Source organism: Podarcis liolepis (genome assembly GCF_965112155.1).
Source record: "Podarcis liolepis genome assembly, chromosome: 15".
In the NCBI taxonomy this organism is placed as follows: Eukaryota; Metazoa; Chordata; class Lepidosauria; order Squamata; family Lacertidae; genus Podarcis; species Podarcis liolepis.
This window is the reverse complement of record NC_139566.1, coordinates 22767038-22794479: the sequence shown is the minus strand read 5'-3', so window position 1 is coordinate 22794479 and position 27442 is coordinate 22767038. Positions and strand designations below refer to the sequence as shown.

At 45.4% G+C, this 27442-nt stretch overlaps 1 protein-coding gene and 1 long non-coding RNA gene across 8 annotated transcripts in view; one reads left to right on the top strand and one right to left on the bottom strand.

Moving 5' to 3' along the window:
* TPCN1 (two pore segment channel 1) overlaps positions 1-27442 on the top strand; it is a 48302-nt gene that overhangs the window by 3900 nt on the left and 16960 nt on the right. For 6 of the 7 annotated variants that reach the window (XR_014519834.1, XM_083478565.1, XM_083478569.1 and 3 more), the window contains exons 3-17: positions 10358-10482; positions 10891-11067; positions 12797-12910; positions 15761-15891; positions 16604-16692; positions 18035-18069; positions 18476-18534; positions 19070-19169; positions 20151-20267; positions 21882-22006; positions 22853-22901; positions 23527-23590; positions 25128-25172; positions 26590-26646; positions 26759-26809. Coding sequence is in view for 6 of the 7 variants with exons in the window: in XM_083478565.1 (XP_083334691.1) it covers positions 10358-10482; positions 10891-11067; positions 12797-12910; positions 15761-15891; positions 16604-16692; positions 18035-18069; positions 18476-18534; positions 19070-19169; positions 20151-20267; positions 21882-22006; positions 22853-22901; positions 23527-23590; positions 25128-25172; positions 26590-26646; positions 26759-26809 (1338 nt within the window). In the remaining variant the exon portion in view is untranslated. Of the gene's footprint in view, positions 1-10357; positions 10483-10890; positions 11068-12796; positions 12922-15760; positions 15892-16603; positions 16693-18034; positions 18070-18475; positions 18535-19069; positions 19170-20150; positions 20268-21881; positions 22007-22852; positions 22902-23526; positions 23591-25127; positions 25173-26589; positions 26647-26758; positions 26810-27442 lie in introns of those variants that run through there. The other variant, XM_083478570.1, reaches the window with a different exon arrangement.
* Positions 5254-27442, bottom strand: part of LOC310695043 — a 32999-nt gene continuing 10810 nt past the window's right edge. Inside the window, exon 2 of the long non-coding RNA XR_014519888.1 lies at positions 5254-5301. This is a non-coding gene — a long non-coding RNA (uncharacterized lncRNA). The remainder of the gene's footprint in view (positions 5302-27442) is intronic.

Here is a 27442-nt window from a genome sequence, read left to right as displayed (position 1 = left end):
CACTCAATCAGTAGCTGAACTGGGTTCCACACAGTCACAAAAACAAATTAATCGAAAAAGCCTCAAAAACAAAAATGCAAAATAAATATAAAAAACAAAAGCTCCAAACTTAATTAGTTCCAGAAGCCCATTTGACTTCCAAAATGTTTGAAAACCAAGGCATAGCTTCTGATTGGTGCAGGTGCCCTGGAAATAATAGCCGACAGCCACATTGGATGTCTGGTTTCCGAAAAACTTTGGGGGTTTTGGAGTTTGAGAACCAAGGCGTTTGAGTACCAAGGTACCACTGTACTGAGTTAGATGGGCCAAAGCTTTGCATCTTCCTGTGCTATGCCTAGATTGGCCACTGATGGTGAGCTGCCTTATGGGAGGTCCATAGAGAGTAGATGCTGCACGCTTACTGTTTTTTGTGTACACGTGTCAGGGACTCATAGCAAGTGAATCCTAACTTCACATTGCGTGAGCCTGCACAATAGATAGGTTTGTGCATGCTCGTTCTTGATTTACCTTTCAGAAGCTTTCTATTCTGTCTTTTGATGGAATGAGCTTCCAGGCAGCTGGCTCTTGTGCTCAAGTTCTGCTTGCAGGTTTCCCACAACCATCTGCTTGGCCACTGTTGAGAGCAGGACGCTGGACTAGATGGGCCATTGACCTGATGCAATAGGCACTTCCTATGTTCTTAGATTGCAATACAGTGGTACCTCGGGTTAAGTACTTAATTCGATCCGGAGGTCCGTTCTTAACCTGAAACTCTTCTTAACCTGAAGCACCACTTTAGCTAATGGGGCCTGCTGCTGCTGCTGTGCCACCGGAGCCCAATTTCTGTTCTTATCCTGAAGCAAAGTTCTTAACCTGAAGCGTGATTTCTGGGTTAGCGGAGTCTGTAACCTGAAGCGTATATAACCCGAGGTACCACTGTAATGCATATAGACATCCATAGACAGATCCCATACCTGCACCATCCAGCCGTACTTAGTTCCATGGTTGGGGTCAGAGTTAGAAACTCAGATATATATATATATATATAAGCTAGGTGCCAAATGGCTCCTTAAACCAGGGTTACAGCTGCCAAAACAGAATGCTGAGTTGCCATTTGGGGGCCAGATGGCTCACAAGCGGTGGCGTAGCGTGGGTTGTCAGCACCCGGGGCAAGGCAAGTAATTTGCGCCCCCTAACCCGTGGATTTGCGCCCCCTAACCTGTGGATTTGTGGCCCCTAACCGTAACCCCCAGATGTTGCGCCCGGTGCGGCCGGCCCCCCCTGCACCCCCCACGCTACGCCACTGCTCACAAGCCATATTGTTTAACACGACTTCTGGATTCCTGAAATTCATTCTGATTGTGCAGATAAAATAGAATCCTACGGGATGTTTTGCTAAGTGTGTGAAAACAGGCAAGACCCAAAGACCCTCAGGCATGCAGCTCCAGATGGTGGAGATGTCTGGCGCCATCTTGGTGCCCAGGCATCTTCACTTGGTCACAAGTGGCCGGTAAAGGTAAAGGGACCCCTGACCATTAGGTCCAGTCGTGACCGACTCTGGGGTTGCGGCTCTCATCTCGCTTTATTGGCCGAGGGAGCCGACATACAGCTTCCGGGTCATGTGGCCAGCATGACTAAGCCCTTCTGGCGAACCAGAGCAGCGCACGGAAATGCCATTTACCTTCCCGCCGGAGCAGTACCTATTTATCTACTTGCACTTTGACGTGCTTTCAAACTGCTAGGTTGGCAAGAGCAGGCACCGAGCAACGGGAGCTTACCCCGTCGCAGGGATTTGAACCACCGACCTTCTGATCGGCAAGCACTAGGCTCTGTGGTTTAACCCACAGCGCCACCCGCGTCCCAAGTGGCTGGTAGCCAGGTGCAAAATGCGCCTGGCACATGGCGAATTTTGAACACTGCTCTGCAGTCCCTGGGCAACTGGCAATTTTAGCTGGGTGCTCTTTCTAGAGGGGCGTGGGGGGGTTAATAAGCTTGTTGCGGCTTGATTCGTTACTGGCAGATGGATTAGGCTGATCTCCCCCTTGCTGAAAAGGTGCAATCCTCTCTTTCCTTGTCCCTCCCCAACCCTTGGTTCAGCAGAGAACCTCTTTCGACCTAAAGTTTCACTTCCAGTTGGGCAAGATGCCATTCGACTTGTAGTGCAATGAAATACTTTTTGCTGATGTAGTCACATTAATTACAGTGAGAATCCCTGGGGTACCTGGACTGAATTGGAATTTTCTATTCTGCGTGAGATAGTTAATTAGAATCGAAAGTTAACTTCAAATGTTCCCAGACACTGAAATGCATATTAGTGGATAATGTGGGCAAACTGTAGTGTGAGCTTTGGCTCGCTTGCTGGAGTTATCTGTCCGCTCTGCAGCGGCCAGAGCCACTTCCTTTAGGAGCCAGTCCCTGTGGGTTCTTGTGCTAATGCCTGCTTCAACCTCAATATAGTAATAAAAATAAAACAGGACATTGTGTCCTGCTCTAAGTACCTGGGACTTAGGGAGGAAAGTATTTGTGAATATTAATTTTGCTTGGGGATGTGAGGTGGTCATTGTAAAAATGTTCCTTGGTCTTGGGTCTTCAGGGTTCATTCCATGATCACTGTAGGGACGTGGGTGGCGCTGTGGTCTAAACCACTGAGCCTCTTGGGCTTGCCGATCAGAAGATTGGCGGTTCGGATCTCCATGACGGGGTGAGCTCCCGTTGTTCTGTCCCAGCTTCTGCCAACATAGCAGTTCGAAAGCAGGTCAGTGCAAGTAGATAAATAGGTACCGCTGCGGCGGGCAGGTAGACAGTGTTTCCGTGTGCTCTGGCACTTGTCATGGTCCTCTGTGCACCAGAAGTGGTTTAGTCATGCTGGCCACATGACCCAGAAAGCTGTCTGTGGACAAGCGCCGGCTCCCTCAGCCTGAAAGTGAGATGAGCGCTGCAACCCCAGTCGCCTTTGACTGGACTTAAGGGGTCCTTTATCTTTTTTACCATGCTCACTGTGATGAATGAAGGAGTCCACTTTTCTAGGAGTGACACAAAATGTAAACAGAATCCAGTGTGTGGCAAGCACCTGAGGGCCTTGGAGCACTTGGTTGCAATTAAGATAGGGACCAGCTGATGCTGCTGTCAACAGATATCTTCGCTTATCAGGCCTATTAGCAGTGGGGGTCTAGACATTCCGAGGATCCAGGATCAGTAGAAACACAGGGACATGATTGCAGGAAGGGTAGCGATAAATTCTCAGTAGCATTCTCAATAGGGATTGTATGCAGAAGAGAAACCAGTGGAACAATGTTTTGTAAGAACAGAATGGATCTTGGAAATGAGGTGAGATGTGGAAAAGACTGAATATGGAAGAAGAGAGAAATAAAAAACCATCTCCCCCCCCCTTCTAAAGCTGTGGATGTGGGAAACTAGGAATACAATTGCAAGTGTGTGTTTGAGGTGGGTAGTTTTGAGAGGCAGGAAGGACCTTGGCTCCGTTGCATGTCCCCCTTTAATTTAAACAATATGAGGGAAGCATTTAATATTTTACAAATATTACAGTAAATGCTTCTCTATAATGTAACATGTAAACCGCATTAAGCATGCTTTAATTTCCCCTCTCAGATATTTTGGGTCTAATGCTTGTGATGTATTAGGATTAAAAATAATAATAATCATGTGGTACTTTTCTTTTCTTTTTTAGCTTTGTTTACTAAATACAAGTAAAATAAACAATAAGCAATACTCTCCCCGATGCTTTTCAACATCTTTATGTGCCCCCTCACCCAGCTTGTCCGGAGTTTTGGGTTGGGCTGCCATCAGTAAGCTGATGACACCCAACTCTATCTGTTGATGGATGGCCATCCTGACTCGGCCCCAGACACACTGATCAGATGTTTGGAAGCTGTGGCTGGATGGTTACTCGGGAGCCAGTTGAAGTTAAATCCTTCGAAGACAGGGGTCCTTCGGCTGGGTCAGGACGATATGGGATTGGGGGCCCAACTCTCATCTCTTGCGGGGGCGCAATTAGTGCCAGTGCTGTCTATTAAGAACTTGGGTGTAATCTTCGACACCCCCCTTTCTATGGAGGCGCAGGTTGCAGCTGTAACAAAGGCGGCATTTTTTCATCTCCGCCAAGCTAAGCAGTTGGCTCCTTACCTCTGTCGCCCTGACCTAGCCACTGTGATCCTCACGATGGTCACCTCTAGGCTTGATTATTGTAACTCTGCATGGGGCTGCCCTTGAGACTGACCCAGAAACTCCAGCGGGTGCAAAATGCTGCAGCAAGACTCCTTATGGGGTCCCTGCCATGGGAGCATATTCACTCAGTGCTTTACCAGTTGCACTGGCTCCCGGTGGAGTATAGGGGCAGGTTTAAGGTGCTGGCTTTGACCTTTAAAGCCCTATACGGCCTAGGACCCTTGTTCCTACGGGACCGCCTCTCCTGGTATTTCCCACGGAGGACCTTACCTTATAGCATATATTTCTAGTTACAGGTAGGTAGCCGTGTTGGTCTGTCATAGTCGAAACAAAATAAAATAAAAAATCCTTCCATTAGCACCTTAGAGACCAACTAAGTTTGTTATTGGTATGAGCTTTTGTGTGCATGCGCACGTATCTGAAGAGGTGTGCATGCACACGAAAGCTCATACCAATAACAAACTTAGTTGGTCTCTAAGGTGCTATTGGAAGGAATTTTTTTATTTTGTTTCGACATATAGCATATATTCAACACAAAAATCAGCGACAATTTATATGTCCAGTTGGCAAAGGACAGCTGGACATATAAAGGGCCCCATTATCTTCAGTAGCTTAGGGCCTCATCAAACCTGGCCCTGGTTGCACACATGGGGAGCCAACACCGGGGAGGCCCTGTTCCAATATGAATGGAGTGCAAGAGAAGAGGAGGAGGTGGTAGAGGAGGAGGAGGAAAGGAAGACGAAGAAGAAGAAGAAGAAGAAGAAGAAGACGACGACATTCCAGGGACTAGCCTGCATTATCCCCCTCCTGGCTAACTTCCAAAGGGTACACCTAATATTAGCTTTCGTTCAGACTATCAGCTGGTTTTTAGAAGTATTCACCACACGAAGTATTCGTGCAAACACGAAAGAGTGAGGCGTGGATTCTAAGTACAGTGGTGCCTCGCAATACGAAATTAATCCGTTCCGCGAGTCTCTTCGTCTTGTGGTTTTTTCGTCTTGCGAAGCACGGCTATTAGCGGCTTAGCGGCTATTAACGGCTTAGCGGCTTTAAGAAAAAGGAAACAAACTCGCAAGAACTCGCAAGACGTTTCGTCTTGCGAAGCAAGCCCATAGGGAAATTCGTCTTGCGAAACGACTCAAAAAACGGAAAACTCTTTCGTCTTGCGAGGCATTCGTCTTGCGAGGTACCACTGTACCGAGGCTTCCCAAACTAATTTCATGTCCTTCCTGTTCAAAAAGCACAGAAACGCAGTGTTCTGGCTCATAAGCTCGACTTGGAAGGAGCTTGCGCTTGGAACCCCTCAGGCACTGAAAGTGGAAGGATAAAAGAGAAGGCAGCAGCAATCAGCCACAGCTCTAACCACTGGACAGATGTTTCTGTTTGGTTTTTATACAATACTACGTATCGAACTGGGATGGGCAAAATGAGATTTCAAGGCAGGGGGCTACCAGCAGCAGGATAAATCTTCTGCCTGCACCTCCTTGGGCAAAGGAGTTTCTTACGAGCGTCAGAGTGACTAAGGCAACTAAATCCGGCAGGCCCATGTTTTGCTTTCATGTTGGCCAAACCCATCGTTTTTCTCTTTTTTAAAAAAAATAAATAAATCCAAAATGCCCTGAAAACTGACAAGAAGCAGAAACATGGCAATCAAACCTTGCCAAACGGATGCGTTCCCTGGGAGGCCATGAAAATCTAATCTCTGTTTGTTTTCCAGCCGTTGTTCCGCTCTGTGCGTCAGATGTTCCGAGTCAGCGTCGACGAGCGAAAAGCAGCCAGACGCAGTTAAAAAAACAAAACACGTTGTCATCTCAGAACTGCAGTTTGAATGTCTCCTAGTGCTTTGAAAACCTTTTATCGTCTCACAACCACCTGTTCCCACAACACGGAGCAGTTTAACGATAGCAGGCGTATATTAATATTGCTACCCGCCCATCCCTCAGTGCAAAACGGAAAAGGGGAAATTCCTTTTCTTTTTCTTTTTCAACTATAGCAATGGAATGCACTGAAGTATAGTGTTTTGAAAGCGCCCAAGTCATTGCTGCCTCTGCACGCAAGGGTCCTTTTCCATGTATTCTGGATAAAGTTCTCAAGGACAGCTGAATATGAATTATGGTCTGTTGTATGAAAGCAACAGCCTATCTAGTCATACCAGGGTTAGAAACTCAGATATATAAGCTAAGGCACCAAATGGCTCCTGAAACCAAGGTTATGTCTGGTTCCCACTGGGGGGGTGGGCAAGACAGCTCTAAAGTCTTATTTTTCAAATGATTGATTGTGATTGATTTGCAGTTAAATATCTGGCTAGTTTAGATGGTAGACTTGAGCTAGGTTAGAACTTTGGAAACTCAAAGAAGAAAAGCCAGTTCATCCTGTCCACCTATCTATTGGCCTATTATTCTAACCTCTTTTTTTCTTAATGGTGACACAGACCATTCATAATGTAGGGATATTCTTCACAACTTTGAGCAGGGCAGTGAGGTGGGGTAAATGAAGACAAGCTACAACAATTAATGATGACGTTCTTCACTGCTCCTGCTCAGGCTGCATGGAAAAAGCATTTTGGGTTCCTGTGTGGAGAAGGGCTTTCTTTCACACACTCGCTTTGTACTGCATATTATAGTCTTACTTCATAGTCCTATAAACGCAACACATGTGCTGAATCACCAGGGAGTTTTCACCTTTTCAAAGAAGCGGGTGTGTAGAGTCTTAAGTGGCTTGCTGTACTAGAATTTAAACTAGGCCGACAATAAATGAAATAAAAATAGACTTGCAAAGGAATTAACTTGTCTGTACAATGGTACCTTGGTACTCAAACAACTTTGAACCCAAACACTGGAAACCTGGAAGTAAGTGTTCCGGTTTGCGAACTTTTTTCGGAAGCCGAACATGCTCCGTTTTGAGTGTTACCCTGAGGTCTGTCTGTTTTTGCTATTTATTTTGCATTTTTTGTTTTTGTGGCTCTTTTTTGTTTTGTTTTTGTGACAAACCAGTTCAGCTACTGATTGATTGATTGTGTGCCTTCAGTACATTGTTTATTGCTTTCATTTTATGGATGAATGGTCTCGTTAGATAATAAAATTCATGTTAAATTGCTGTTTTAGGGGTTGTTTGTCTGGAACAAATTAATCCATTTTCCATTACTTTCTATGGGAAAGCGCGCCTTGGTTTTGGAATGCTTTGGTTTTGGAACGGACTTTCAGAACAGATTAAGTTTGAGAACCAAGGTACTACTGTATTTGCAAACATCCCCACAGAAAGATGTGCCTTGGAAGTGTACTGTTGTAGCTGGGATAGATCTTCAGAGTGGTGTTTGATTGAGTAAATGAGCTGGAAATTCCATATAAATAACATCAGCGTCTTCATGAATTAAAAAGGTAAAGGTAAAGGACCCCTGACAGTTAAGTCCAGTTGCAGACGACTCTGGGGTTGCGGCGCTCATCTCGCTTTACAGGCCGAGGGAGCTGGCGTTTGTCCGCAGACAGTTTTTCCGGGTCATGTGGCCAGCAAGACTAAGCCGCTTCTGGTGCAACGGAACACCGAAACCAGAGCAGCACATGGAAACGCCATTTCCCTTCCCACCAGAGTGGTACCTATTTATCTACTTGCACTTTTTGGCGTGCTTTCGAACTGCTAGGTTGACAGGAGCTGGGACTGAGCTACGGACGCTTACCGCGTTACAGGGATTTGAACCGCTGACCTTCTGATTGGCAAGCCCAAGAAGCTCAGTGGTTTTAGACCACATGAATTTAGGACACAGCAAAAAACTGGGAGGTCTTGGATTAATGCCTCAAGAGATTCAAACTCTTTTTAAAATATCTGTATCTATAGCTACCTTTTTGGTGTCTTCCTCCCTGAAAGTTTAAATCCTGAAAGATGCCACGGGAGTTTTCCAAAATAAATCTCTGTGTTGTGGTTCTGTCAGCCAAACAACCGCTTTCAAACAGGTCGATCTGCTTCTGTCATCTTGTCTTTCCTCTGTGTGTGTTCAGAAGAAGAAATCCTGACTCTGCAGTGTCAGAGACAAGCAAGCCTGTTGCATGATCTCTCTTTGACAGACCCGCCCAATCTTGGCCTATTTAGTACAGGGTGGAGAGAGAGAAAGAGAATGTGTATGCTGGACAGAATCGATTACATTTGGAATACAGGAACTATTATATTTTCCCTTTGGCAATCGTTTCTGCATGGGTTTGAAGAATTCCTGCTTACTTTGACCGCCAAATTCCGACAGCGAGCTACAAGTGCTCCCCATCTGTTTGCATGTACAGTGGTACCTCGGGTTACATACGCTTCAGGTTACAGACTCTGCTAACCCAGAAATAGTGCTTCACGTTAAGAACTTTGCTTCAGGATGAGAACAGAAATTGTGCTCCGGCGGTGTGGCAGCAGCAGGAGGCCCCATTAACTAAAGTGGTGCTTCAGGTTAAGAACAGTTTCAGGTTAAGAACGGACCTCCGGAACGAATTAAGTACTTAACCCGAGGTACCACTGTATTTTCACTTGCTAGAAGGGTTGTGCCACAATAACCATACCAGATATTCAGCAAGGCTTGGTTCTCCTCATGGTTTTGTCTTTCCCGCTCCTCTGTGGCAACTGCTTTGGGGCTTTTTTTTTTACAATCAAGTAGTGTTATGGAATACCTAAGTGGATCAAAGATTGTTTTGCCTATTAATAAAATGCAGTAGTCTTAACTGGGAGCGATGAGGTATCTGAAAGTCTCAGAACACAATTGGAAAAGGCTGGAGGTTTCTGTGCAGGGACTGAGAAAGAAGCAGTGCCCAGTGACATGATAATTTTGTCTTTGTCCTCCACCGATTACTCCATCTCGTGCTCCATCATATGGACGGTTTATTTTATTTTAGTATTCGAATTTATTGCACGGTCTACGTGGCTAGGCGCCGAGACCTAAATTGGGAACAGTGCGTGTAACGTTTTGTTTGAATCTCAAAGGCCGGGGTTTGTTCAGCCTGTTAGCCAGCTGAACATCGTGAGTTAGTAAACATTTGCTTTTCTCTTCCTTTTTTATGACGGCATATGGAAGCTGTTCCTATCTAGAGGCCTGCCAGAACAGCTTCCAACGCTCAGATGAATGGGGATGCTTGCATCCCTCAACTATCATTCCACAGGCCTGGCGTAAGCGAGACAGCTGGCTTGGATAGACCTCTTGGGATAAGTCACAGGGGCGTGAAAGCAGCGTTGCCATCTGTGCGGCGGATCGTTCCGCGTTTCCTCCCAGCTTCTCTCTCTGTGTTCCACAAACTTTGCAAGGCTTTAGCTGGGGGGTGGGAAATGATTTTTTGTGTGTGGGGTGAATGTGGCCCAGAGGCAAAAGTGGGCAGAAGAACGAGTGTAAATTTCTCCTTTGTACATTAGGCTTGTTTACATACACACACACACACGTTTCCTCCACCCTGGCTAGCAAGCTGCATTGTCAGTGTTCAAGGATACAGGCTGGTGTCATGGTGGATGCCTTTATAAAAAGTGAATGAAGGAAGATTAGCAATTCCACCTAATAATAATAATTTGTTTGTTTGCTTGCTCACTTGCTTCCCATCTGACTGGGTTTCCCCAACCACTCTGGGCGGCTTCCAGTAAATTATAAAACCACAATAAAGCCTCAAAACATTAAAAACTTCCCTATACATGGCTGCCTTCAGATGTCTTCTAAAAGTAAAATACAGTGGTACCTTGGGTTAAGTACTTAATTTGTTCCAGAGGTCCGTTCTTAATCTGAAACTGTTCTTAACCTGAAGCACCACTTTAGCTAATGGGGCCTCCTGCTGCTGCCGCGCCGCCAGAACACAATTTCTGTTCTCATCCTGAAGCAAAGTTCTTAACCCGAGGTACTGTTTCTGGGTTAGCAGAGTCTGTAACCTGAAGCGTATGTAACCTGAAGCATATGTAACCCAAGGTACCACTGTATTTGTTTTATCTCCTTGACATCTGACAGTAGGGCATTCCACAGGGAGGGTGCCACGACCGAGAAGGCCCTATGCCTGGTTCCCTGTAACTTCGCTTCTTGCTGTGAGGGAACCGCCAGAAGGCCCTTGGCGCTGGACCTCACTGTCAGGGCTGAATGATGGGGGTGGAGATGCTCCTTCAGGTATACTGGGCCAAGGCCGTTTAAGCCTTATTAGGCTTAAAGCGTGACAATAAAGAGACCTTTCCCTTCTCTTTCCCCCCTTTGACCCAGATGGAGGCAACTATGACTTGGTCAGTGACACATCCAGCCCGGCCGCTGGGGACTGCCACCCTCGACGGAGCTGCGGAGGACAAAATTGGGAAATGAACTACCAGGAGTCGGCAATTTACCTCCAGGTGGGCCCTTTTCTTTGCATTACCTGGCAGAGAAAGGAGAGGGTATAAATTAAGAGGGTGTATGGCTGACAAACTGAATTCCACCTTACAATTCCACCACCTATGATCAAAGGTTCCTTCTTTTTCTTTACATTTCCAGCATACATTTGAGCGTGTTTTATACATAAAGGAAGTATTTTCTTTTATCTTCCAATGTTCGTCTTCACGGGCTGCCTACAAGTTCTAACATTATGAGTTAAGGATAAAAGCTTTTTTTCTGTTCACCTCACAAAGTGGTCTGCCAAGACCCTCATGTGGTCCATGTGGAAGAAAGGTTTTGGGAACCGCTGACTTACCTACTACATTGGGCTTGCTGTCTCTAGCGTATTTATGTGTGTGTGGATTTTGTTGATTAAAACCCTAAATCAGGAAGGAGAAAACAACGACAAATTCTTCACGCACCCCAAGGATGCCAAAGCGCTCTCTGCCTACCTCTTTGTACACAACCATCCCTTCTACCTAATGGAACTGACCACAGCACTGCTGCTCCTGATGCTCTCTCTCTGTGAGGCGCCTGCGGTCCCTATGCTTCGCCTTGGCATCTATGTAAGTATCTTAAGAATTGGGTGGAGGGGAAGGATTTTAGTGGACATAGGCAGGAAATTGAAGATTGGCTATGCAATGCAATTGACGAGCCAATGCAGCCGCTGGTGGAATCTAGACACATAAAAAAAACCGTTGTGAAAATACTTTTAAAAAACCCCCACGTTTTGAAAAAATATTGAATTTGCCATAACTCACCATTGCCATCTAAAAGGGACGCGGGTGGCGCTGAGGGTTAAACCACAGAGCCTAGGACTTGCTGATCGGAAGGTCGGCGGTTTGAATCCCCACGACGGGGTGAGCTCCCATTGCTTGGTCCGTGCTCCTGCCAACCTAGCAGTTCGAAAGCATGTCAAAGTGCAAGTAGATCATTAGGTACCGCTCCAGCGGGAAGGTAAACGGCGTTTCCGTGCACTGCTCTGGTTCGCCAGATGCGGCTTAGTCATGCTGGCCACATGACCCGGAAGCTGTACTCCGGCTCCCTCGGCCAATAAAGCGAGATGAGCACCGCAACCCCAGAGTCGGCCACGACTGCACCTAATGGTCAGGGGTCCCTTTACCTTTACCTTACTGTTGCCATCTAGTGTCACATTTATGCAATGCACTTTACAACACACTTAAAACGTTTTCATTTGCAGCTGTATAGCTGAGTCTGCTCTGTCTGTATCTTCAAACCAGGTTTATTCGTAAAATTTGGGTGTTATACAGGGGTACAGTGTAACTAAAGGGCCTTGTGTTCCCAGTGTTCCCAAATATCTAGCTCCGGAGCATAGAGAACAACTCCTTTTTGGTGTTCTTCCTGCACACCTTTTCCAGATACAGATAGGTAGCCGTGTTGGTCTGCCATAGTCAAAATAAAAAAATTCCTTCCAGTAGCACCTTAAAGACCAACTAAGTTAGTTCTTGGTATGAGCTTTCGTGTGCATGCACACTTCTTCGTATCTGAAGAAGTGTGCATGCACACGAAAGCTCATACCAAGAACTAACTTAGTTGGTCTTTAAGGTGCTACTGGAAGGAATTTTTTTATTTTGACCTTTTCCAGAGGGACCCTAGGAGCCCATCCTCTGTTGCTGACTCAACTCCTTTCTAATTATTATCAGCCTCCCATCTGCCAACAGCTGCTGTTTGAATATAAAAAATCGGCATGTTAAATGCAGTACAACATTTAACAACAACAATACCCCACTCACCCGACTGGGTTGCCCCAGCCACTCTGTGTGGCTCCCAGCATAATATAAAAACACAGTAATACATCAAACATTAAAAGCTTCCCAGTGCAAGGCTGCTTTCAGATATCTTTGGAAAGCTATGTAGTTGTTTCCTTGACATCTGATGGGAGGGCGTTCCACAAGGTGGGTGCCACTACCAAGAAGGCCCTCTGCCTGGTTCCCTGTAACTTCACTTCTCACAGTGAGGGAACCTCCAGAAGGCCCTCAGAGCTGGACCTCAGTGTCCGGGCTGAATGATGGGAGTAGAGATGCTCCTTCAGGTATACAGGGTTTCATTTAAAATTGAATATAGTTTGGTCTTTTAAAAATGGAAAGGATAATTCACATTGCTAATATATATCCATGTTTTCCAGCTCTGATGGTGGGGGTGGGGAAAAAGAACAGATTTCCGCAGAATGGTGGATTTCTACTTGAGCACTAGGTTTTGACAAATTTAAAGTGGTGAAACAACAAAGCCCGTTTGTTGAACTGATGTTGTTGTTCTTTGCCTGCCTGGTTACAGATCCACGCGACCCTGGAGCTGCTTGCCCTGACTGTCGTGGTGTTTGAGCTCTCTATGAAGATGAGATGGCTGGGCCTGCACACCTACATTCGACACAAAAGGACCATGGTCAAGGTAGACTGCTGGTAACCTTCTCACCTAACTGATCTGCACTGTTGCAGGAACCAGAGTGCAACCCTCTGCAACATTTTATTTATTTTTTAACTCAAAAGCAAATCCCACTCTTCCCCCACCTTCTCTTTTAATTTAAGCAATGTATCACCTTCTAAACCAGTACAGTGGTACCTTGGTTCTCAAACGCCTTGGTACTCAGACAACTTGGAACCCAAACACCGCAAATCCGGAAGCAAGTCTTCCAGTTTGCAAACTCTTTTCGGAAGCTGAACGTGCTCCGTTTTGAGTGTTACGCTTCCGATTTGAGTGTTATGCTGAGGTCTGTCTGTTTTTGTGGCTCTTTTTTGTTTTGTTTCTGTGACTGTGTGGAACCCAGTTGAGCTACTGATTGATTGTGTGACTGCAGTACATTGTTTATTGCTTTCATTTTATGGATCAGTGGTCTCATTATATAGTAAAATTCATGTTAAATGGCTGTTTTAGGGGTTGCTTTTAAAAGTCTGGAACGGATGAATCTGTTTTGCATTACTTTCTATGGGAAAGCATGCCTTGGTTTTGGAACGCTTTGGTTTTGGAACGGACTTCCGGAACGGATTGAGTTTGAGAACCAAGGGACCACTGTATCTCAGATAAACACGAGAATAAGAAATACTGTACCATAGGGCACACCGCCCCATAGGACGCACCTAGGTTTTTTTTTTGGGGGGGGGGAAATAAAGAAAAAAAATTTATTTCCCCCCCAGGCACGGGGCTGGTGCGGGGGAAGCCTGAGCTTCCCCCGACCCCAGCCCTGAGAACAGCCTGCTATCCGCAAGCCTAGGGAGCCCGACGGGAAGTCGCGCCGGTCTCCCCAGGCTTGCGGAGAGCTGCGCGAAGCCCGGGTGCGCTCTCCAGCGTGCCCCAGGCTTCGGAATGCAGGCAGCTCTGAGCAACCCTTGGGAGACCGGTGCGACTTCGCGCCGTGCTCCCGAGGGCTGCACAGAGCTGTGCGAAGCCTGGGACTGCAGGCAGCTCTGCGCAGCCCTCGGGAGACCGGCGCGAAGTCGCGCCGGGCTCCCGAGGGTTGCGCAGAGCTTCCTGAAGCCTGGAGAGCGAGAGGGGTCGCTGCGCACCGACCCCTCTCGCTCTCCAGGCTTCAGCGAAAGCCTGCATTCGCCCCATAGGATGCACACACATTTCCCCTTCATTTTTGGAGGGGGAAAAGCGCGTCCTATAGGGCAAAAAATACGGTACCTTTAAAACAAGACTAAAACCCTAACAGTGGTAAAGACCCATTTATCCAGCTTGAAAAGCCTGTTGGAACAAAAAATATCTTCAACTGTTTCTGGAAAGTACAGCTAGTGGGAGCTTGTTGTATCTTGATAGGAATACCGTTCCTGTAGCCTGAATCTGTCAGTTGCTTCTGAGCCATGTGGTTTGGCAATTTGGGGAGGGGTGTGTGTGTGTGTTGGCAAGATGTCCCATGCCCCGTCCTACTGAATCTTGGCTTATCTGAACTAGCCGTTTGCATCTGCAGCTCTTTCTGTTCCTACTGATGTTGATGACTTACTCTGCAGAGCAAAAGGTGGTTTCTGATTACAGTTATCAGTTTTAGGTCCAGCCTTTTACTGTCATCTTTGGGGACTCTTTGTTATCGTGCATACCCAACCCTCCCAAACAACTGCAACCTTACTTTTGGCCAAGTATTTTCAATAGTTGCTACTTTTTTCTCTGGCTTTGTTTATTACTGTATCAGAGGAACTTATACTGAGCCAGACCATTGGTCCACCTAGCTCAAATGTTGTCTACACTGGCTGGCAGCTGCTCTCCAGGTTTCCAGATAGGGAGTCTCTCCACAATGCCAGGGATCGAACCTGGAGACGCTGACCTTTCCGCAGTTATGTTGGTCCCTGCAGCAGTATATGTCCTAAAAAACTTTGGGGTAAAATTGTAAAAAAAAGCTCAACAACTTTGGTTGGCCCTCAGGCATGTTCACCTCATCAAATCTGGCCCTCTTTTGAAAAAGTTTGGGCATGCCTGAGTAGGGTCTTTGTTGGACTTACCGTATTTTTCGCTCGACAAGACGCACCCAACCATAAGACGCACCTAGTTTTTAGAGGAGGAAAACAAGAAAAAAAATATTCTGAATCAAATGTTGTTGAAGAGGCTTTGTGTGGCTATCGCTGAAGCCAGAACAGCAAGAGGGATCGCTGCACAGTGAAAGCAGCAATCCCTCTTGCTGTTCTGGCTTCTGGGATAGCTGCACAGCCTGCATTTGCTCCATAAGATGCACACACATTTCCCCTTACTTTTTAGGAGGGAAAAGGTGCGTCTTATAGAGCGAAAAATACAGTAGGTTTCAACAGATGCCTTCAGTGTACTTAGAGGAGAGAAACTTTGGAATAGCTCCTATGGAACGGAAATGCATTGTAGTGCAGTGTAATCAGATTGAGAATATCACACACTATTTGTTGATGTGCCCAGGGAATTTTTTTTATCTCCTATTCTTAATTGGTTCTCAGACCAATCCTGCCAGGAAGTGATAGTTGACCTCTTCGCTGATAAATATCCACAAATTATGCATCTGGTAGCCAAATCTTCTCTGGCAGCTAAGAAGCTTCGCTCCAGTTACATTAATGCATTGTAATTCAAAACTTTTATGTAATATTTTTTTTATGCTGTAGACTTTTACTCTGTAGATGTTCTAGGTTATATGTGTGTTTTCAGAACCCACCCTATTCCTGCAATACTAGTTTGTTTAAACTCCCCCCCCCCCTGAACTTTGACTTGTTATAGCCCAGCATGGGACCTGCTTGTGAAGGGCAGGTAATAAATTTTATTGCCACCATCTCTTGTCTTGTTTCCTTGCAGAGCTGTGTTCTGTTGCTGCAGTTTATAGAGGCAATTGTGGTGTTGGTGCGTCAGACATCCCATGTCCGGATCACGAGAGCCTTGCGATGCATCTTTCTGGTCGACTGCCGTTACTGTGGAGCTGTCAGAAGGTAATGGGCTGGCTGGCCTCCATTGAACTCTGTGTAGCACTCCTGGCCACAGCTGTCAACTTTTCCCTTTTCTTGCAAGGAATCCTATTCGGAATAAGGGAATTTCCCTTAAAAAATGGGAAACGTTGACAGCTATGCTCCTGACTATGGTTGGTCATAGAGGTGGGAAGGCCTGGAAAAACCCAGAAAAATTGGGGGGGAAACAGGTTTCTCCCTGTTTTTTTTCCATTTCCCCACAATGCCTTTTTCCCCAGAAAAATGGGGGGGGGGAATCAGTTTGATATAGTTTGAATATTCCAAACACTACCCCCCCCCCAATTTTTCTGGGAAAAAACGGCTTTGGGGGAAAATGGGGGGGAACCTCCCCCCACCATTTTTCTGGTTTTTCTCCAGGCCTTCCCATAATCTGGTTTTCAGCATCACAATATATCACCAGCTAAACATCGCCATGTACCAATATTTCACGATGTCTGAAATAAAGATGGGGCTATGTTGAGGCGCAAAGGGAAAAACCAAGTGTCTTGCAGACATTGTTGAACTACAACTCCCACTATCCCTGTCTATTTGCTGTGCGAACTTGGGTTGATGAGTGTCAGAGTCCAACCACAACTGGAGGCACCCCGCTGGCTGCCCTTGTCGTACAAGCATGGGAAGGGATATTAAGGAAGAACGTTTTCCTTTGAGCCAACTCCTGATTCAGCTTTCATTTCAGGAACCTACGACAGATTTTCCAGTCTCTTCCTCCATTCATTGACATCCTCCTGCTGCTGCTTTTCTTCATGGTCATCTTTGCTATCCTTGGTGTGTACCTTTAAGAGTTATCTGTTCATGAGCAGTTTCGTCTGCGAGGACGCTTTCAGCAAAGATGGCAGCATTGTGTTAGACAGGCATAGGCTGCCAAGCAAATAGCGTCTTTGCCAAGGTGAAAACAGGTTTGGGGATGGGGACAGAAGATGGTGTAAGAGGCCAAAGCTAAGGAGCTCAGGTCAGCAAACAGATAACAGTGTTTTTTAAAAAAACATTCTAGAACAGTTAAACAGTCTAAAAACCATTACCTTTAAAAGCATCTTAAATCAGTTTCAGATAAAAACATTCTAAAAGCAATTACTGTTAAAAGCAGGCTTCCATCCAACGATTTTGTGGTGGCCAGCAGCGGTATTCTTAAGCCACCAAACGTCTGGGTAAACAGATGTGTTTTCAAATTCCTCCTGAAGGTTAGTAATGATGGAGATGTGGGAATGTTCAGGGTGGCCGGAGAGGATATATTGTTTATTAATATCCTTCCTAACCTGCGCTAGCAAGTTCCTTTACTTAGCAGGGTTACATTCCCCTTTTTATATGCACAGCAGATAGCTGGTTGCAGGCTCGTGTGAGCCACTCACTATTATACCATTCAGTCTGTCTCAGATTGAATTGTATGTTCCTGGTAAATTCCCTTGAATCCCTCTTAGAAGAATAGAGACGTGACAATCTTATTCAAAGCCAGTTAAAGAAGTTTACTCACATCAGTTCACAGTTGGATCCCTGAAGGCAGACTTAGTTACAAATATGTACATGTGGATCTACCGCATATGGGGGAATGATCCCAGTGCTTCTGCTAGCAGAGCAGTCCTAGCTAGAAGCTAGTCAAATGAAGAAGGAAGTTAAAAAGAGAGAGATGTGCTGCGTGACTCGTCCTTTTGCTACCTGGACAAATTAGGTCACACCCACCTTCTATCACATGCAACAGGAAGGATGCTCCAGCCAGGAGGAACAGGAAGTTTCAACTGGCTGGACCAAACATTCCCTCGCATGTCTTCTCTAGCATTACAAGGAATGTTGTACTTGACTGCCTCTCATGGATCACATCCCACAGGAGATAGGGCACCTCCCTGAGAAGGGCATTCCACAAGCCAAGAGTGTGCTGATTGTGTGCTGATTGGCAAGGACTCTCCTATTGTCGGCCAGAACCAACCGGGCCGCCCCTGGTGGGTGGCACCGCTAACAAGGTGTCAAAATAAACTTAACACAGGCCAGCTAGATGAGACTCGTTAAAATGATGGTGCAACATTGCTTCTACTTGCCAGCTGGTTGAATGTCCCATTTATGCCTTTATCATTTTGACGCTTCCCCCCCCCTCTCTCTCCTCCCCCTTTCTCCCTAGGCTTTTATTTGTTCTCTCCTAACAAGTCTGATCCTGTAAGTAAAGCATCAATACATGGGCTCTTGAAGGTTTGATCTTTGGGGGTCATTTGCAAAGCATGACGAGCATGCGTCAATTGGCAACTGTCTGCAACTCTTGGCTGCGGCCTCCGTGGATGGGGAAGGGCAGGGTTGCCATCCTGCCTGAAACTGGGTGGCAGCAGCTGTCCCTTTTGCGGCCAGAGGGTCTTCTAATTAGGGAAGGAAGCTCTCGCTGCTGCTCTTGCATTTTTGTAGGGGACTTCCCTGCAGTTTGTATTGGAAACAAACTCCATGGGGATTATTATAAACACAGCCTCTAAGGGAACCCTTGGAAGCAATGTATTGTTTTATGATTCAGGACATGTTGTGCGACAACAATCAGCGGTAGTTCCGTCATCTCATAGATGTTCTTCTTCTGCAGTATTTCAGCACCTTAGAGAACAGCCTTGTGAATCTTTTCGTTCTACTGACTACAGCGAAGTAAGTTGCTTGAGCTCGTCACATGTTATTTAAAGTCACATGTTATTTAAAGCACATGACTAACAGTTGCGGCTCACCCCCCCCCAAAGAATCCTGGGACCTGAACATTCTTTAAAGCCATCCAAGTCAGTGACTATCAGTCACCTCCTGTGGCAGTGAGTTCCATAGTTTAACTTTGCACTGCCGTGAATCTCCCAGCAAACGATTCCCAAGTCACGCATGCTTGGGAATAAGCTCCATCAAAATAAGTCCTTTCTTTTATCCAACCTGAATCTTCCAGTGCTCAGTTTTATTGAGTCCACGAATCCACGAGTTCTAACATTATGAGAGAGGTAGAAAAACTTTTTCTTCCCACTTTCTTCATGCTGTATATAATCTTAACAAACGTCTGTCATGTCCCCTCTTTCTTGCTTGCTCTCTAAACTAAAGGGGTTGCTTGTTAAGTGTGCTGGGAATTGTAGCTTTGCGAGGGAACAAGCTACAGCTCCCATGACTTATTGTGAATAAACGAGATTATCTCTCTTTTGGGTTGCAGTTTCCCAGATGTGATGATGCCCTCTTATGCCAGAAGCTCCTGGTCTTGTGTCTTTTTTATTGTGTATCTTTCCATTGAGCTGTACTTCATTATGAATTTGGTAAGTCCATCTTCTTTGTCCATCACCGTTGAGCTTCCAGTTGCCCACTCTCTTTAGAACAGGGGTGAGGGACATTTTGGCCCATCACATGTTGCTGAACTACAATTCCCATCTGTGCCTCCCCCCACACCAAGAATGGCTAATGGTCAGGCATGATGGGTGTTGTAGTTCAGCAACTTTTGGTGGGCCAAAGGCTCACCACACCTCCTTTAGAACAACTGTTCTTTCCAGACTTGCCGTGATTTCGTGGTGCTTAACTGCAAAAGTCGGGGGCAGCCTTTGATCTTTGGAATAGCTGCAATTTCCAAAGGGGAGCTGTGTTCATCTGCAGAAGTGAAAATGTGGGCGTTTCGTAGCATCATAAAGATGAGCACACTTTGTTTGGCCTATGCTTTTGCGAACTAGATTCACTTCCAAGTATCTAGTCCATGAGGGGTTATGCTGTAATGAATTTGCAGGCCTTGTATGGTGCCACAAGACTCTTTGTCATATAGCTACTCCTGGATTTTTGTTTTATAGATAGGGCCCATTTCCTCATTTTTTGATACTTTTTATTTCGTGCAAATATTCCAGCAAAGTCTGTCATCAGACACTGCTTATTTCTGAACTGTTATGATTTGCCAGGTGCCCTCAGAATCCAGCATGCTTTCCTTCCTTCCTTCCTTCCTTCCTTCCTTCCTTCCTTCCTTCCTTCCTTCCTGGGATAACGGTGGCTTTCCATCATGGGGCTTCTCTGGGAGGTTCCCCTTCAAGCATTCGTCAGCCACCCAATTGCCTGATTTGATTTTTTTTAAATCATTGATTTTTATCCACCCTGCTCAAAGTGCTTCCTGTTCTGTTGATCAATGGCTTGTTGCTGAATAATGGGGAAAAGTTCCTTCTTAAGGTGCTCCTTCCATCACATTCTGGTGCTGTGTAGAACTTGACAGCTGCCAGTTGCAGACTGTAGTTAGACTTCTCCTCCTGCCCCTCTTTGTTTAGCTACTCGCCGTTGTGTTTGATACTTTCAATGATATTGAAAAGAAGAAGTTCAGATCACTGCTGCTTCACAAGCGCACAGCCATACAACACGCCTACCAACTGCTTGTCAGCAAACAGGTATGTGGTTCTCTGCATGTTTGCACGCGTGTGCATGTGAACGAGGTAACCGTTCTTTGTCTGTGGCAGTCAGCACTTTTGCTAAGTACCACTGCTCTTATAAGCTTTGAGTGTTCCAGGAATCTGGTGCTTTCAGTGATCTGAAGCTCCAGGGTCCTCATGGATCTCAATATATACAGAAGGGTATATTTTACCCTGCTGGTGATGCTCATCGACTGATAAGGCTGACATCAAGGCAATATAGTCAATAAAACAGTCAATAAAAGATAAAATCAGAGCAGTTTTTAAAAGTGTCATTACAGCCAAGATTACTAAAAAAAGTTTTTTAATCCATCGCAGAAAAATCTGCATTAAAATCCTTCAAAAACAAAAAAGCTTGTCACATTGTGCAGCAAATGAAAAAAAAAACCTTATTAGAAAACATGCAGGTGAATGTTCTGTTGATAGAAAAACTGTTGTAACTGGCATATCAGTTGTGTTGCCAAAATATACAAACAGCCATTGGATTTCTTGCTAGATTTGGTCTCTTCATGTGCACTTCTGTTGAGCGCCCGATAATGTTCCACTTCATTTATACTTAAAAAAGAGAGAAAGAGCACTTATTTATTTAGCTTTTATAAGCATTCAAACAGTAAGCGTAACAGATCAGTCTGATAGGCAATTACAAGAAATCAGTATAATTGATATATGCACAGGGTCATTACAGTAAGGTAGCACAAGGAACTACGTATTTAGATCTGGGAACGAAATAGAAGATAAGATGTTTAACCCAAAAACTCCCTTTATGTTTGATAAACAGTGTCTTTTATCGTTGGTCTCAATTGTACACACAGTCCTCCGTGAGCAGAGTGTTTAGGTGTGTGCCTTTCTATTGTGATGTCTTTGACTGGTTGGATGCTGTGGAATGATGGGAGGAACCAGCTGGGGAAAGAAGACTCAGAGCCAGGGGATTGGTGGTGGGACAACGATGGTGGTCAGAGGGAGAAGAGAGAGCAGACAGGGAGGAGGAGGAGATGTCGGACACCGAAGAGGCAACAGGGTTTAGTGAGCAGGAAGAGTCTGTGGCAGAGAGCAATTCAGAATCAGAGGCAGAAGAGGAGGGAGGCCAAGAGGCAGAGATGAGGAAGGCTGCTGGAGAAGCCAGGGAGTCTCCCCCTCCTGCTGCAACCAGCTTCCCTCTTCCCTGGTCTCCCAGAACCAAAGGAGGTATGAAGAGGGTGGAGCAAAGACAGGCTAGAGGAAGGAGCCTCAAATTGCTTGGGAAGGAACTGGGGGAGGAGGAGACTTTGGGAACACTGGGAAGGTGGGGACCTTCAGTCCTTGCAACTGCCTCATTGGGGCAAGAGCCACTGGGAAGGTTTGCTGTGCTCAATAGGCCTAGCTCCCTGAGCTGCCTTGTTTCTTTGAATAAAGAGTTAACTTCACTGAAGACGTGCGAGTCCTTGCGGACCTGCTCCTGGCAACCGCTCCTGTCGCCCGACCTGATTCTGAACACAGAGGGCATATTGCCTTGCACATATTATCCTCCAGTTTCATTCCCTGGCTGTAAATGGAAGGCAGATTGAGAAGTTTCTGTGGGCAACTCACTTAGGGAAATCCTTTTCTCCCTTCTAGAGACCTTCTGGAATCTCCTTCAAGCAGTTTGATGGGCTGATGCGGTTTTATAAACCTCGGATGAGCGCTCGAGACCGTTACCTTACCTTCAAAGCACTGAATCAAAGCAATACCCCTTTAGTCAGGTGGAGACCCCTCTATTTGTGTCGGGTGGTAGGGGTGGGGCAAAGGGGTGGGGGTTAACTGAGAAGAGAAATGGATTCCATGAAGAATTAAAAGAGCATCAAACACCCCTAGTTCTGAAACAAAGGATGGTGTTCAACTAAGCTTTACTTGGCCTGGTGGCAAATCGGCAACGAGTTCAGGTTTATGAGCAGTAATATTAATATGCAGATGGCCTATGCGGTTACACAGTAGAAGCTTTCATTGAGGTAGGGTAGAACCTAGTTTTTGCAAAGTCTTAATGAAAACTTGGGGGAGCTTCAGCCAAGAACTCTCAGGTCTTTGGACTGGATAACTTAGTGAAGAAATAGTAACAACAACAACAACAACAACAACAACAACAACAACAACAACAATACCCATCTAACTGGGTTGCCCCAGCCACTCTGGGCAGCTTCCAACAAAATATTAAAAACACAATAAAACTGCAAACTTTAAAAACTTCCCTGTACGGGGCTGCCTTCAGATGTCTTCTTAAAGTCACATAGTTTCAGATAAACAACAACAAATGGAAGGGCGTTGTACAGGGTGGGTGCCGCTACTGAGAAGGCCCTCTGCCTGGTTTCCTGTATTTTCACCTCTCTCAGTGAGGGAATCGGCAGAAGGCCGTAGGTGCTGGATCTTTGTCCAGGCTGGATGATGGGGGTGGGGACGCTCCTTCAGGTACACCGGGCCGAGGCCATTTAGGGCTTTAAAGGTCAGCACCAACACTTTGAATTGTGCTCGGAAACGTACTGCAATGTGATTTCACATGAGCGATGCCCTGATTGTAAAATCCAACTCTTACAGAGGTCAATCTTCTTTTTCAGTCTAAAGGATATGTACAATTTCTATGAAGTTGTTGGTTTAAAATGGAAGGTAAGTATTGTTGTTGTTTGTTTATGGATGTGGGGTAGCTAAGGATGGGGGAGACATTCTATGCACTTCTCATTTGAAGGTGAAACCTACCGTAACTGATCATCCTGAAACCATACGCAAATTGAAACACAGGCAACCTTTGAAATTCACACTTCTCTGAATTTTGCAGTGCCACGTAAAATGTGTACAAAAACGCATATACCAGGGTGAGGTGGGCAATGAAAATAGCACACAAAATGCATGGTATTAAAAGGAATTGCTTTGCAAAAACGTGTACGTGAGGCAAAAATCGCATGCAAACATATATTTTAGGAGAAATTCACACCAAATTGCTGGTGAATTTTCATGAGGACTTAAAAAACCCTGTTGCAGACTGATGTGGAAATGAGGAGAGCTGAAAAATGAGGAACCGAGAGAGACAGAAATTGACAGATTTGCCCATTCTTAGGAAAGGGGAAGGATGAGGGCATTGATTTATATACTCTCAAAGAAGAGTTATGTTGGTGGAGATAGCGGAAACTACTTGTGCAGTTTTGTTTTAGCTCTTGTTACTGACAGTAATGCTACAGTGTGGAAACCAAGACATCTTAAATAAAGGCTGTTCTGTGGGCTGTTCCATTTCCAGGCTAAAAGAAACCGGGAACATTGGTTTGATGATCTTCCACGGACAGCGTTCCTTATTTTTAAAGGTAAAGGCCTGGAGTTTCAGAGCCAATGCAGCTGGAGGCCCTAGCGTGGTTAGAGTCTTGGACTAGGACCTGGGCCTCAAACCCCCACTCAGCCATGTTGAAGTGGGCGACCTTGGCCCAGCCACTTGCTCTCAGCCTAATCTACCTCACAAGGTTGTTGTGGGGACAAAAAAGAGGAGGGGGGAGAACTATGTACACCGCCTTGAGCACCTTGGAGGCAATGCAGTGTAATAAATAAAGAAATTTCCAAAGGAGCTGCCTTCTCATCCTATATGGGAAGAGGAACTGGCAGGAGTGGGTTCAAGCTCCTAGTAGTAGTAGTAGTAGTAGTAGTAGTAGTAGTAGTAATTAATTCATTATACCCCACTCATCTGGCTGGGTTTCCCCAGCCATTCTGGGGGGCTTCCAACAAGAGATTAAAAATACATTAAAACATCAGCCATTAAAAACTTCCCTAAACAGGGCTGCCTTCAGATGTCTTCTAAACGTCAGAGGGTTGTTTATTTCCTTGACATCTGATGGGAGGGCGTTCCACAGGGCGGGCACCACTACTGAGAAGGCCCTCTGCTGGTTCCCTGTAACTGCTTCTTGCAGTGAGGGAACTGCCAGAAGGCTCTGGATCTCAATGTCTGGGCTCAACGGTGGGAGTGGGGACGCTCCTTCAGGTATACTGGGCCGAGGCCGTTTAGGGCTTTAAAGGTCAGCACCAACACTTGGAATTGTGCTCGGAAACGTACTGGGAGCCAGTGTAGGTCTTACAGGACTGGTGTTATATGGTCTCGGCAGCCGGTCCCAGTCACCAGTCTAGCTGCCGCATTCTGGATTGGTTTTAGTTTCCTGATCACCTTCAAAATTAGCTCCACATAGAGCGCATTGCAGTAGTCCAAGCAAGAGATAACCAGAGCATACACCACTCTGGTGAGACAGTCCACAGGCAGGTAGGGTCTCAGCCTGCGTACCAGATGGAGCTGGTAAACAGCTGCCCTGGACACAGAATTGACCTGTGCCTCCATAGACAGCTGTGAGTCCAGAATGCATCCCAGGCTGCACACCTGGCCCTTTGGGGGCACAGTTGCCCCATTCAGGACCAAGATGGATTCACATCCATCAGTACAGGTGTTTTCCTCACCCAGCAACTAGCTCCCAAGTCTTTGTATGATTATACTGTCTAGTGGGTTCCTGGATGCAGCCCCAAAATGTCATAAGGATAAGCTCTAAGCCTTTTTGAATGTTCACTTCATCTTGAGATGGCTTATGCCAGGCTTTCCCAAACTTGGCTCTCCAGCTGTTGTTGGACTACAACTCCCATCACCCCTAGCTGGCAGGACCAGTGGTCAGGGGTGATGGGAATTGTAGTTCAAAAACAGCTGGAGACCCAAATTTGGGAAGCGCTTGCAGGTACAATAGATTTAGCAGTGCTGCAGACTAAGGTTCTTGTTTTTTAAACCCTATGTATGGAAAGTCGTAGTGGGAAGGAAGAGTTTGAAATCGAGATTCTAAACATGTTTTCCCCTTAACACGTTCCTTCTTTCAACAGGCATTAATATACTTGTGAATTCCCGGGCCTTCCAGTATGCCATGTGTAAGTCTGATGAAAACTCTCTTCATTTCCCCCCATTAGCTGCCCAGAAACAGGGTGTTCTCCAAGAAAATTAAATATTCTAAACCTGCAGTAGCCTTTGGAGCTGTGTCCTTCAGATGCCACTAAGGGGTGTGGGAATGGGAATGCAATAAAATACAATATATAAGAAATAAGATGCAATTAAAAATCGTACAGCGTCTAGCACAGTGCATTACCATTGCTATGACAGGAATAAAAATCACAAAGGGATCTGTCAAGGCCCTCAGAAATTTTCAAGTGGCCCATGGAGGAAAATAGTTTGGGAACTATTGCTCCAGAGCTCAATAGGGCTGGTGAGAATCAGCTCGGCAAGTAGAAGATCAGTAGAAGATCTTTTAAGAACTGGTGCCTGACTGTGCTTATTTTAAAAATTTATTAAACACCTGTTGTCAAATTATTTCAGGGTAGTGTTTGCTGTACCTCTTCCCTCCCCATCTCTCTTTCCTTTTGTGTCATGCTGTTTAGCCTTAGAGGGAAGGGGACTGCCTTGTTTTGTCATACAGTGGTACCTTGGTTCTCAAACTTAATCCGTTCCAGAAGTCCGTTCCAAAACCAAAGCATTCCAAAACCAAGGCGTGCTTTCCCATAGAAAGTAATGCAAAATGGATTAATCCGTTCTAGACTTTTAAAACCCCATAAAACAGCAGTTTATCATTAATTTTCCTATGTAACGAGATCATTGATCCCTGAAATGAAAGCAATAGTCAATGCCCTGTACTATAAAATAAATAAGACAGCTTTGTAGATGATAAAAATTAAAATTATTATTATTTTTTTACCTGCACTGATGATAGTCGTTGTTTGGATGTGGGGCTTTTATCCATTTCCACATTCACACAATCAATCAATCAATCAATCAATCAATCAGTAGCTGACCTGGGTTCCAGACAGTCACAAAAACAAATTAACTGAAAAAACCTCAAAAACAAAAACGCAAAATAAATAGCAAAAACAAAAGCACCAAACTTAATCTGTTCCGGAAGTCCGTTTGATTTCCAAACTGTTTGAAAACCAAGACACAACTTCTGATTGGTGCAGGCGCCCAGGAAACAATAGCCGACAACCGCATTGGACGTTTGGCTTCTGAAAAATGTTCGAAAACTGGAACACTTCTGGGTTTTCGGCATTTGGGAACCAAGGTGTTTGAGAACCAAGGTACCACTGTACTGATCTTACGTATGCTGCTCTGGGGACCGGGGGGGGGGGGGTGAAGTGCTTTTAAAAAGCTTAAAAGCTGGGTTAAAAGTGCTTAAAACCAGTCCAAATTTTGGTTCCTGTGTGAAGCTACCTAAAGGTGACATTTAGCTGAATCCATGTGTTTGGATGCTCTGTGATGTGTCTGAAAGATGGGCTGACGGGGTTTTGTTGCATTTTGTAGATACTCTGTTGGCAGTGAATGGCCTCTGGATCCTAGTGGAAACCTTTATGTTGCGAGGTACGGAATAACACAGCTCTCTTCTGTTTGCTGACTCTCTTCCCTATCAAGGTTTCAGTGCCCCCATCTGATATGGTGTTTTCCCTCCCTCCCTCTCTCTCTGCTTTTTCAGATGGGATCTTCTCACGAGATGTCCCTTGGAGTTACATTGTCTTCCTTACAAGTAAGTCTTGGCGCTCCCTATTATGATCTCTGAATATACTCCTTCCAAACATTTGTGCTTGTTGGGATATTTGTATTCATTTATTTAAAATATGCATATAACACTATTCATTTAAAAACAACAACCCCAGAGTGGTCTACAACAATTGTGCATAAGACCATAGAACAAAAGCCATATAAGAAAGTTAAAATCCACACTTAACTTTCGCCCCACAAAGGTCCACACTCTAAAGCTCCTTTCTGTTTGTCCCAGAGCTTTCCCCACAAAAACGAGCTCTTTAAAGCTGCAGCACAACAAATGATAATTGGGGTTTTCTGCAGATAGTTGTTTGCTCCGATTCAGCTTTAAAGAGCAGGTTTTCATGGGAAAAGCTCTGAAGTAAAAACAAGGTGCTAGGACACAGAGATGTAAACTGTGAACCATGCCTGGAAACACAGAGGGAAGGTAAGTGTGGATACTGTTATGGAAAGATATATTATTAATTGCTTGCAATAGAAAGTGTTCATCAGACGTTTACAAGTTTGCATGGAAGGTGTCTGCTGAACCTCTATTGGCAGAGCATCACATGATACTGGGCCAGTTATATGAAAGGCTTGGTTTCTTGTTGTTGCGTGGCGAGTACACGCCTCCCCC